This window comes from Rosa chinensis, chromosome 5 (assembly GCF_002994745.2).
Source record: "Rosa chinensis cultivar Old Blush chromosome 5, RchiOBHm-V2, whole genome shotgun sequence".
Classification (NCBI taxonomy): Eukaryota; Viridiplantae; Streptophyta; class Magnoliopsida; order Rosales; family Rosaceae; genus Rosa; species Rosa chinensis.
In genome coordinates, this window is record NC_037092.1 from 8219558 (window position 1) to 8231911 (window position 12354).

The following is a 12354-nucleotide window of genomic DNA, read 5'->3' on the forward strand; positions in this document are numbered from 1 at the left end:
TTTACAGAGCGCGCCAGGGCCGCCCATGCTGCCCATCCTGTACACAGTCAACTCTATTTTCTCTGTCTCTTTCGAAAAGTCCAAACTCTTTTGTTTCTCAATTTTGGATGTTATTCTAGAAAGGACAAGAAGAAAAAGCACTAGTCAAAAATGGTGCAAGTCCCACTTCTTCCGTCAACTAGTGTTGAGTAATCCACAGAATTTAAAGAACTGCCACTGAAAAATCCACAGAATTTGGTATACACTAGTATAGTCTTTTCAGGCTTCACATTGCTTTCTTCAGTTGTGTCAAACAATGTGGGCAGGTGTAACAACTAGTGTATGCTATATACATGTTATTGACCATATAACTTTTTGAATTTTTTAGTACAACCGAAACGCTTGCAAAAGAAAGTTCATTTCTTTTTCACAATATCCAAGGGTCGCTACTTTGAGATGTGAGAGAAACTATTTAAATAGTCAATGTGCAGAATGGACAGATATTATGAAGAGCTTTGCAGCTGAAACAGAGATTGGACTGCCAACTGGGTTGTGAAGAAAAATGGCACAAGTTCTCAACAGTCAAAAACCCATCTTCTTTTGCTATGTTGCTTTGCTTGTTGTGCTTATTTGCATTGTACCCATCAAATCTCAAGCACAATCTGGGACTCTTGCACCTGATGAAGGTAAAGCTTCTTACTTTGGAATCCTAGTTTCAAATATTATACATAATACTTATGAAATGAATAATCTTTTATGAACTTGCTGTTTTAATGTTGATGGAATTGGAATAGGAATAGGAATTGGGCTGTGCAGAGTATGAGATTTTTATACTGTTTGTTAGGGGAAGCTTTATCATACCCACTTCAGTTTTATTGCTTCTTTTTTTGAATGATTTTGATGTTTGTTTTGTGGATGTGGGTTTGGCAGCGGAAGCCCTTCGTGAAATAGCTGAACAACTGAATAAGAAGGACTGGAATTTCAGTGACCCATGTAGCAATGTTCCTACGTTTTCAAGTCCACATACTGATCAGTATAACAATACTTTGGTCTGCAATTGCTCCATCTCCAGCAATGTATGCCACATTGAAAGCATGTATGAGCCTTTTACAAGCCCCACTTTTGTTATGTTTGCTCAATTCAGTGAAGTATTGAAGTTCATAGGTTGAGAGGTTATATTAGGCACTAGTCTAACCAATGTGATACTGATGTTCAACGACAGCTAAGGCGAGATTGTTTTTTTCTAAAGTATAATTAGGTGGATATGTCATTGGCAAGTGAATAAGGATGTTTTGAGTATGATCATCTGATATATATCTTCGATTACTTGTGCATTAGGTATTGCCGTATTGACAAGTTGATAGTTGTCCTCAACCTCCATTTCTAAAGATGCAACTGATGACTTGGTAAAGAAAGAATCTATATTTTCAGCCAACTTGAAATACCAATTAGGTTTCTTAACCCCCTTATTTCCCTAAATACCTTTCATGCCTTGGTGTCTTTGGCATCCGCGAACACTATGACGAATTCTTGGTATATGCTGGAATCACTATGCTGTTTTAGTGAATTCAGTCGATTTTTAGAGATATCTAAAGAATATTGAACTTTGTCAGTGAAATTGTGCGTAGCCTTCCAAGTCTAGCAGTCATTATGGTCTCTTAACAACTTTCAACATCAACTACCTCGCTCTTGTTCCAGTACCTTTGAACATACAAGTGTAGCAATTTTCTGTCCTTGTTCATGACTACTGTCTTGAGACTTTACTCTTAGATTTTAAACTCAACATTAATAACCTATGATCTTTGGGATCCTTATTGTGCAGTTATCTTACTGGTCAGGACCTAGATGGTGTTCTTCCAGCATCGCTGGCTAAGCTACCTTATCTTAAGCAAGTGTATGTAGAAATTTCCACTATTTTGTTTTTCCCTTTATCACCAAATAACTGTTAAGCTTCTACCTAATACCACTCTTTCTTCTGGCTGCTAGTAATCTGGGTCAGAATGATCTTAGTGGTTCGATTCCACGTGAATGGGCTTCTACCAAGTTGGAATTTCTGTAAGTGAGAATCTTGGTTATGTCTGAGTTTGCCAATTAATATTCATGCCAATAACTTAACTAATGCAATGTACCCAGAGCAGGGTTCTCAGTGTGAACAACTTATCAGGACCTATCCCTGGCTATTTGGGAAACATAACTACTCTCAGAGCTCTGTATGCACCATTTTTATCAATCTCTTTCATTATCATTTAGAATTGATTTGGTACCAATTTGCTCTGTTTGGCTCTGACCTCAAGTAACTATGCTTTTAGGGCCTTGGAAAGCAACTTATTTTCTGGACCTGTTCCTTCGGACCTGGGAAGATTGATTAACATGGAGATTCTGTCAGTATGCTTTTCTTTTATCTTTTAGTTTTTGTTGTTGTTTTTTTCATAATTTTTTAAATTGTTTTGCATTGTGAATTTATAAGCAAGTCAAAATGATAATTGACACTGGTTTGGTCCTGCCAACTGGTAATCACAGCTATCTTCGCGCTAACAACCTCACTGGAGAGTTGCCTGTGGCTCTCACTAATCTGACCAAATTAAAAGTACTGTAAGTGATCTTTCTGTACCTTACTTTAGTCTTTAGGTACTTTCCACAGGAAAGACTTCAGTCTTATGTCATTCATTTTTTGTTTTTTTTTTTCAACAGTCAGATAGGTAGTAACAACTTCACTGGAAGAATACCCAACTACTTTCAAAGTTGGAAAGACCTCCAAAGCTTGTAAGAAGCTTTTCTGTTGTATGATTTAATCTCTTCTGAAGATATTTTTAGCTGGCTACACCATTAACTATGTTGCTTACAGAGAGATGCAAGCGAGTGGTCTTGAAGGGCCCCTTCCATCTAGTCTCTCTGCCTTAAACAATATGACAGACCTGTGAGTCCTGGCTTCTAAGTTCTCATTTTGTCTACATAATCTCCTTGAGATCTTCTGATTCTTTTCAAATGTTTAAAAGAACTTAAATTATTACCATAGATATTTGTTCTCTTATAATTAGCATGACATGACCTTTTCCAGGAGGATTGGTGACTTAAGTGGTGAGAGTTCAGAATTTCCAAATTTATCAAACATGACAAACATGCAGAAACTGTGAGCCATCTTTATACTTTTAGTTTATTTTCTGATTGATATAAAATGTTTCCAAATAGAATTTTTATTATATGAGTTGTTAAAATTGCAGGATGTTAAGGAGCTGCAATATAACAGGAGAAATCCCTGAATATATATCTACCATGACAAATCTGGCTGTTTTGTAAGTCTTCTGTTTACTCATTCCTTGAATTTTCCATGACTTGCAGCCCTTAAAAGTTTTCTTTATACTGCATGGCTCTATAATGTTACTGAAGTTGTATTACAAAGTGATTAAATATGTAAATATAGAGTGAAGTTAAGACTATTCTGTATGGTCGAGTTTTCTGATGCTATATTAAAAAAAAAAAAAGGACTAAGCTGTTAATAATTAGGCTATTTTAGAAGGTTTATGGCTTGAACTTTTTTTTGGGCTTACAGTGCTAAAATTGTTGAATCTTTCTAGAGCCAAATGCAAAATTTTGTGGAATATTACTCCAGTGTTTTTATAGTTTAGCATATTAGCTTAACCTCCATCTCTTACAGTTTGTTTAGTCATCGATGTGATTCCAGATTTTTTCACATTCATACATATAGGCATGCTATGCAACCCAACCTTGAATTTGGTGCAGTCTTTCACAGTCTATTACAGTCCTTATACAAGTATTCATCACATTTACATGTGGCTAACTAAAGCAGAGTCTTCATGATAGTTAATCAATTCATTTGTGGTTTACACTATTGTCATTGATAACCTTTCTGCATGTTCCCAATGTTGTTTAAGTTTATGATTTCTGGTTGGATCCTTCTTTTCCTTTTTGGCAGAGATCTAAGCTTCAACAGATTGGAAGGGGCCATTCCAAATTTTGGTAATATAATGCAATTGTCAACAATGTAAGGATAAATTCATGAGGGTAGTTAGCTTGCATAATGATGTATAAGGACCCTTCCCTTGGCTTGCACTTTGTGCATGCACTTCTATCAAATTTTGTTGTTTTCCTTCGCCAAAGAAAAAGGAGAATATGAGTAAGATTAGCATGTTCCCAAACACACAGATAAAGCAACTGATCGACTTAAACTTTTCAAACTCAACAGCTTGGATTGATACACCCTATCATTAATTATATAAGGGAAAGGCTGTACAAGTACGGATTATCTTAAAAAACATTTTACTCTTACTTCTTTCTGCATAACCTTTGAATCTATATATCTATATTAGAATATATATATATATATATATATATATATGTATACACACACACACACACACGCCCATTCTAGAGAGGACCTCCTTACTTTAAGTAAGGATTATCTTTAAAAGCATTTTACTCCTCCTTCTTTCTGCATAACCTTTGAATATATATATATATATATATATATATATATATATATATCAACATCTGTTTCTATTGCTCTTTTTGAACTGAACTTGTTTCCGTTTGTCGGTGATCAGATATTTGACAGGTAACTTACTTACGGGGCTTCCAGACTGGATCAAAAGTAGAGACAGTCGCTAGTATGTTTTCTTCATCTCATGTATTACATGTTAATTTCTGCTTCATCCTTTTCATTTTTTTGGATCATATACATACTAATATCATATTAAGAATTTAAGATAGATACAGCACCAGCTTTAACTGTACCTGCTGCCATTTCATTATAGCAGAAGCTGCTGCAGGTGCTGCATTTAACTTCACTACAAATACAGCATCAAATCTTAACATGCTCGAAGGATCTGAGAATAACTAAATATTACCAGCATGAATTGGACAGAATTTGTCATAGTCTGAAAGTTCATGCAATTGTAGAATCATATGGTTCATTGCAGATAGGTCATAGGTTCTGACACAGCATATAGCTATAACAGCTTAGCTAAAGCATGCGTGTGTGTGGTTCTGTAGAGGATTGGAGTCTAATCATCAATTTGTTAGAATATAAACTACTGGTAAACACGTCCTCTGAGCTTAAACTTTTGGGACTGTTGTAAACTAACAGAATTTATTGCAATCTTTTTCATATTTAACTAGTAACAATTAGTGTCGTTCAGCTTTAAAATTTCATCTTTATAACTATCGCAAGTTGAATATATTCATCATTCTTTCCAAATTAAGGTAGTCTACCAAAATACTTTAATGATGTTTTTTTTCTCAGAGTTCTAATTAATGTAGAGCTTCATCTGTGTGTGCAGCAATATAGATATCTCCTACAATTACTTCTCTCAGAGCTCTGTCCCAACTACTTGTCGAGGGACTTTGTAAGAGCAATTCCTTTTCAGTTTATTATCTTCTAACCTCCTTGAGATAAACGTACTTTACTTTCTTTAAAAGTAACTTCTTTTGTTGTTTTATCAGCAACTGGTTCAGAAGTATTTCCCAACAGAACAACTCGTAAGCCTCTCGCTCAATGAGTTTCATGCGAATTTCTATTTCTCATTATTGAGTTTCATAATCTTACAGAATTTTCAATTTGTAATGTAGAATACTAAGCAATTGCCTCAACTCATGTTCAAAAGGTAATTGAAACTGTTCTGGAATGCAAACCTTAGGTGTATGCTTCTCTGTTAATATAATGTGGAAAATCTACAGAACATATTGTTGTTTTCTCATATTATATATGTCCTCTTCTTTGTATAGATCAGTACTCATTGCATATAAATTGTGGTGGAAAACAAACCACCATCGGAAGCATCAAGTATGAAGGAGATGAAGCCTCAGGAGGTGCAGCAACATTTGTTCAGTCCACAACCCCCAATTGGGGGTTTAGTAGCACCGGTGATTTCGTAGATGCTTGGAGTTCTGACAACGACTATATTGCCAATAATGTTTCCATACTCAAAATGAACAACTCCGAATTGTACACAACTGCACGACTTTCTCCTCTTTCTCTCACCTACTATGCCCATTGCTTAGCAAATGGAAATTACACTGTGAAACTACACTTCGCAGAGATAGTTCTCAGAGACAACAGGTCTTATTACGGTGTTGGAAGACGGATGTTTGATGTTTATATCCAGGTAGCCATTTGCAGTATTTTTACTTATTTGTATGATATATCATTTGATAGGGAACGAGTAACGCATTATTTGAATAAAGTACGGTGTTGGAAGACGAATGTCTGATGTTTATATCCAGGTAGCCATTTGCAGTAATTTTACTTATTTGTATGATATATCATTTGATAGGGAATGAGTAACGCATGCATTATTTGAATAAAGTACGGATGTGAAAAGTAGGCTTATTCTAAATATATTAAGCTATTTTGGAGGATAAGTGTCATAATAGGTAAATCTTATATCTATGTTACTTTTACTGTCTAATCACTTGGATAAATCTAACTGTTCTCTGGAGTTATTCTCGCACAACTTAACTACCTATTCACAACTCTGGATATCCTTCAATTTACCTAGTTTTGAATAATAACGGTTGTCTGTCTTATTTTCTGATAACTTATTGCAGGACAAATTGGTACTGAAGGATTTTGACATTAGAAAGGAAGCACTAGGGGTTGATAAGGAAGTGATCAAGGTATTTAAAGCAGTTGTTAATGTTAAGACTCTACTAATCCGCTTTCAGTGGGCTGGGAGAGGGACAACTAATGTTCCTCAAAGAGGAAAATATGGTTCTCTTATATCAGCCATCTCAGTGCAGTCTGGTAAGTAATTTAGTAATGAGTTTTTCTGTTATACTGCATTGTATTAATCCTGAGAGAAACCTTTCGATTAAACTTGGCCATGTGATCATGATTATGTACACTAAAAAAATTGATGGTGAAAAGGGAGGATTAGGCTGCCATTTAGGCTTGATATACATTATTGATCAATTCTTTCAGGTTCAGTGGTTGTCCAACTGGAGTAGATTATTTTACTTGATTTGCATAGCTGGGATTATTAAATGCAAAATTGAATAATTTGATATTGTATTAACTTTTCTATGTTTTTTTTCTCTCTTGTATCGTCATTTTTCTTCTCTTGCAAGGTTTTACCCATGGCACTCTTTATTGTGGTGTGAATATATTACTATAATCTGCAAACTTTCTTATCATTTTTTTAATTGAAAATTAAATTTCTGAAGTTAAAATAATAATTCACCTCTCCATATATTGGTAAAGAGTCAGTACTCAGTAGTCATATGTTAGCTTTTTAACGGCATATCCCATGCTTTTTCACTTAAGAGGAGTTGAAAGACAAACAGACTCCACAACTTCCTTACATTATTCTTTACTTTCTCTGTGCCTTATTTGTATCTCAACGAGTATCTTAAATTCTTAGTCTTAATACTTTTATATCTCACATATTGCTAATACAAGAATGTTTTAAGCTATATGGTAACCTTCTGTAAACTACAGTCTTATGATCACTAATATAGGCTCATATTTCACTTCTAGATTTCAAGCCACCTGATGATAGCAAAACAAAGATTTACATTGTGATTGGAGTTGTTTCAGCTTTATGCCTTATCTTCTTGATATTTGGCATTCTTTGGTTAAGAGGCTGTTTCGGACATAAGACAACCAGAGAAGAAGGTACAGTAGATAATTGTGAAAATCAGTTTTTGGTTGTGAAAAGATATTAGTAATGCACATTTCCCATGCAGTACTGTAAGAATTTCTAAATTGGTCTACTGATTGCACATCTATCCATGAATGTCAATTTGAAGTCTGATGTTTACCATTTTAGCTTCAAGTTAACCTGTTAAGTATTTCCTCCCTTGTTACATTACAGAACTGAGAGGATTGGATCTGCAAACTGGTTTCTTTAGATTCAAACAAATTAAAGCTGCCACTAACAACTTTGATGCTGCAAACAAGCTTGGGGAAGGTGGCTTTGGAGCTGTTTACAAGGTATTCTATAAGTCTTTTCAAATTTCCTCATAATTGTATATATTTTCATTTCGTTTGTTAATGCTTTGTTATCTTGGCCAGGGCGAATTATTGGATGGTAGTTTTATTGCCGTTAAGCAACTTTCTTCAAAATCAAAGCAGGGAAATCGTGAATTTGTGAATGAAATAGGCATGATGTCTGCATTACAACACCCAAATCTTGTTAAACTGTATGGATGTTGCACGGAAGGAAATCAGTTATTGTTGGTCTACGAGTACATGGAGAACAATAGCCTTTCACATACTTTATTTGGTAAGCTGGAAATTTTAGAAGTGGATGGGTATATATATGATAACTAGCTTGATGAATTTACATTTCTTTAGCTATTTTTGTTATATTCAGGTTCGGAGGAAGGCCTACGGAAATTGGACTGGCCTACGAGGCAGAAAATATGTGTTGGAATTGCAAAGGGTCTTGCTTTCCTGCACGATGGAACCTTGAAAATCGTTCATAGAGATATCAAAACAACCAACATATTGCTGGATAGGGACCTTAATGCTAAGATAGCTGACTTCGGCTTGGCTAAGCTTGACGAGGAGGAGCATACCCATATTAGCACCAGAGTTGCTGGAACTATGTAAGCACCCTTTCATTCACTCATTTTGGTCTTTTTCTTGGTTTAGATGACAAGGGTTTTCTTAGGTCGATTAGTTTATTTATTTGACAATAACTTGATTAGCAGCAACCTTGCATTCTAAGTGTCAATGAGATTAATGTGACCACATATTCTGGTACCTTGAGTTTATTGGATATTATCTCTTTATGTAGTCAACTAGGAGTCATAGAATGCTTGTTATTGTGCAGAGGATACATGGCACCAGAATATGCTTTATGGGGCTATCTAACCGATAAGGCAGATGTTTACAGTTTTGGGGTTGTTGCATTGGAGCTTGTATCAGGGAAAAACAACATCAAATATCGGCCAAACGAAAATTTTGTATGCCTTCTAGATTGGGTAAGATCTTCCTTATATCAATTAGTAAAACATAAAATGGCTTCTTATTTTCAAGCTGGTCTTGTTTTCTCTATTATAAATTTTATCTCCATTTTCTTCCGAATGCAGGCCCTTGTTTTGCAACAAAAAGGAAACCTAATGGAGCTGGTGGATCCAAAGTTGAATGCTGGATTCAACAAGGAAGAGGCACTTAGAATGATAAAGGTAGCCCTACTATGCGCCAATTCATCACCGGCACTAAGACCCACAATGTCTGAAGTAGTGAGCATGCTTGAAGGCCGAACTGTTGTTCATGAAGTGACCATAAATCCAAGTATTTATGATGATGAAATGAGGTTTAAGGCCTTTACAGAGGACTCTGATCCGAATATGCAAGAGAGCTTTGAGGAGACTCGAAGCTTCATTCACTCCGATTCAAAATGGACAGCCTCTTCCTCATCGTCAGTCCTGAATATTGATACAGTTAAACTTGGGACTCGATAATAAAATTACGCACATTGTCGCGCCCAAGCACACTGCCACAGAAAGCAGCTACTCCTACCTAAATTGAAGTTTGACTTTACTATACAAGCAAGTGAAAGCAGGACATGCACTAGAGACTGCAAAGATAGTAACATCAACTATGTTCATGTTAAGTATATTACCAGGAACTCACCTACATTCATTTGATTGATTCTTATATTGTTTATAAGAGTCCCCAAAAGCTTAGACTCGTAACAGAAAATTCCTAGTCTACCAGTAATGCTGCAGTGTACCCTGGTCTCAGCGCTTACGTTCAAACTTCTCCCCCACTATCCCTAATATAATAAACACAAGTCTCGGAATTTTATACATAATCACAAGTAGTAAAGGAACCAAAAGACGTATAAACCCCTTGCGGCTTTACATTAGTTTTTGAGAAAATGAGATAACTTCATTCAAATATTCATGGCCAGAGGCTCGTACATTTAATATTGTCTTACATCAAAATCATAAATGGTCTAAGTTGCCAGACAAAGGACAGGTGACCTTCATTGCTAAACACATGTGCTCACTTAGTGAGCCTACATACAAGAGATCAAATCCTCACTACAAGCCTCTCTTTGAAAAGTAAACATAGTTGCCTAGAGACTTCAATTGGTGTACAACTAGAGAGAACTAAGAAGCAAATAGAAAAGAACTTAATTTCAAGTACTAGTTAATTACATATAAGTGCATTTTTTATTGTTTTTTTAGCCATAGCCCCCAACTAGTTTTTTTTCCCTCATAAGGCCACTAGACTAAAAAAGGTGTTATATTTTGAATATTAAAAACTAACATATTTACATAAATGCCACTAAAGTACAAAATCAACAATCATCTCTCTCTCCTCTCCGGCGAGGTTTCCGGCAGACCTCCGGCCAACTTCCGGCGAACTCCGGTGACCACAAAAGCTACTGTCACTAACACCAAAAGCTACTGTGGCTAGCAACAAAAGCTACTCTGATGAGATTCCCGGCCACCTCCTGCGAGGTAACAAAAGCTACTGTCACTAACAACAAAAGCTACTCTTGTGAGATTTCCGGCAACCTCCAGCGAGATAACAAAAGCTACTATCACCAACAACAAAAGCTACTCCTTACCAAAAAAACCAATGCTCCACAAAACGAAAAGCTACTATCCCCACCAATAAAAGATAATGTCACCAATATCAAAAGCTACTCTCATCAGCAACAAATGCTACTCTCATCAACACCAGAAAACTACTTTCACCAACACCAAAAATTACTTTCACCAACAACAAAAGTTACTGTCACCAACACCAACGAGCTACTCTCACTAACATTAGAGAGCTACTAACATAGGTATAGAAAGCTACGATCACTATGATGGAAAACCACTATAATAGTTACAGAGAGCTACTGATTTGAAAAAAAAAAAAAAATCTATTGACATTAGCTTGAAAATATACTAACATAGACACATAAAGCTACTATCACGATATTGAAATGCCACTAGAACAATTACACGGAGCTGCTAACTTGAAATAATGAAAATGAAAATAGAAGCTATTGACATCATATTGAAAAGATACTAACATAGACATAAAAAGATACTATATATCACTATGTTGAAAAGCCGCTATGACAGTTATAGAGAGTTACTAACTGTAACAAATAACATACAAGAAATGGTTCATTATTCATCAATCAAAATACATCACAACACCATCAGAAAACAGAATTCAACCACAAAACCATCCCCCCATCACACAAGAGCACAACTCTCTTTCTCTCCCCTGCAAAATTCCACAACATATGAATTCAAACAAATCCAAGCCCATTTATTCCAATAAATCACAATCAAATCAAACCAAACTAAACAAATTCTAATCATGCCATCTAATTTTTTTCTGATAACAAAAATCATTAACAAAACCAAAAAAGCAAATCGGAGGTGTAATTAAGGTCGGTGATGACAGAACAGAGGTGGTGTGGGAAGGGACGTCAAAGACACCGCATCAAAGAAGCAAATCGGAGCTCAGATATGCAATCTCAGATCTTGACGGATTCAAATCGGAGCTCAGATGCAACCTCAGATCTTGGCGGTAGGAACGAGGTCGAAGCCGTTAGAAGAGGTTGGAGTCTAAGGCGGAGACGATGTCGTCGCTGTCGTTTTTAGACCAGACGTTGGAGTTGTAGGGCCAGGTGGTTTTGCCGACTCTGGAGCTCACATACCAGATCTTCTGGATGACAACGACGACGATCCAGTCACGGAGGAAGATAGAGGAGACCCCGACCGTCGTCGATGAAGCCATTACCTCTGGTGACGCACATCGCTCCAGCCCGGTGAATCAGAAAATCGGACGATGAATTCTAATCGTAGAGAGGCTCAATCAGTCTCTTCCGGCAGCCCAACGACCAATTCAAACTGTGGAGAAGCTCGATCACTCTCTCCCGGCGGTAGTTAGCTCCGGCAGTCCAAGTGAGCTCTAGAGAAAGGTTTGCGGTTACATAGAGGAAGGGGAGAGAGAGAGGTCTGTGGTTACGGAGAGGAAGGGGAGAGAGAGACAGAGACTGTTTTGTTTGCAAATGGGCAAAATCATCAAGTACAAAATAATTTGAAGATGAAAGTGGCCTTACGTATACAAGAAAAACTAGGTGGCTTTAGGGCTAATTAAAGTTTCAAAATAACACTTGTGTGTAGTTTTCTATAAATTGTTTTGTACTTATTCAATCAGAATAGAAAAGGAACAAAAAAAAGACGAGTATATATTTAAATTGCAATGGACTGAAAATTTGTAAATCAAAGCAATATAGTTTAAGAATTATGAAAGGACAAACTTATTGTATCTGTTTCCAGCTTTCTAACCATTCTCAGTTGTTCTGCTGTAGCTGTGGCTGTATATCATAGAACTGAAGCTTGTACTTTTTGATGATTTAAAAAAAAAAAAAAAAAAAAAAAACTCTCTAG

General features: G+C 36.1%; 1 protein-coding gene across 6 annotated transcripts; it reads left to right on the forward strand.

Annotated features, from left to right (window-relative positions):
• Positions 1–345: 345 nt before the first annotated feature.
• LOC112164936 (probable LRR receptor-like serine/threonine-protein kinase At1g07650) lies at positions 346–9664 on the forward strand. Of its 6 annotated transcripts, none has more exons than XM_024301297.2 (24): positions 346–665; positions 910–1075; positions 1802–1873; positions 1966–2034; positions 2118–2189; positions 2289–2360; positions 2500–2571; positions 2671–2742; positions 2825–2896; positions 3038–3109; positions 3201–3272; positions 3914–3982; positions 4542–4604; positions 5277–5342; positions 5440–5475; positions 5566–5600; positions 5722–6101; positions 6544–6739; positions 7472–7609; positions 7809–7927; positions 8009–8219; positions 8310–8544; positions 8772–8922; positions 9031–9664. In XM_024301297.2, exons 1-24 carry the CDS (start codon positions 542–544, stop codon positions 9403–9405), a joined length of 3009 nt encoding a protein of 1002 aa, XP_024157065.1. In that variant the 5' UTR covers positions 346–541; the 3' UTR covers positions 9406–9664. The 6 variants fall into 6 exon arrangements, with proteins under 6 accessions (XP_024157065.1, XP_024157070.1, XP_024157068.1 ...); XM_040507332.1 differs by lacking the exons at positions 346–665; positions 910–1075 and adding exons at positions 1475–1512; positions 1593–1696 and having other exon boundaries at positions 2113–2189; XM_024301302.2 differs by lacking the exon at positions 910–1075 and having other exon boundaries at positions 608–665; positions 2113–2189.
• The last annotated feature ends 2690 nt before the right edge of the window (positions 9665–12354 follow it).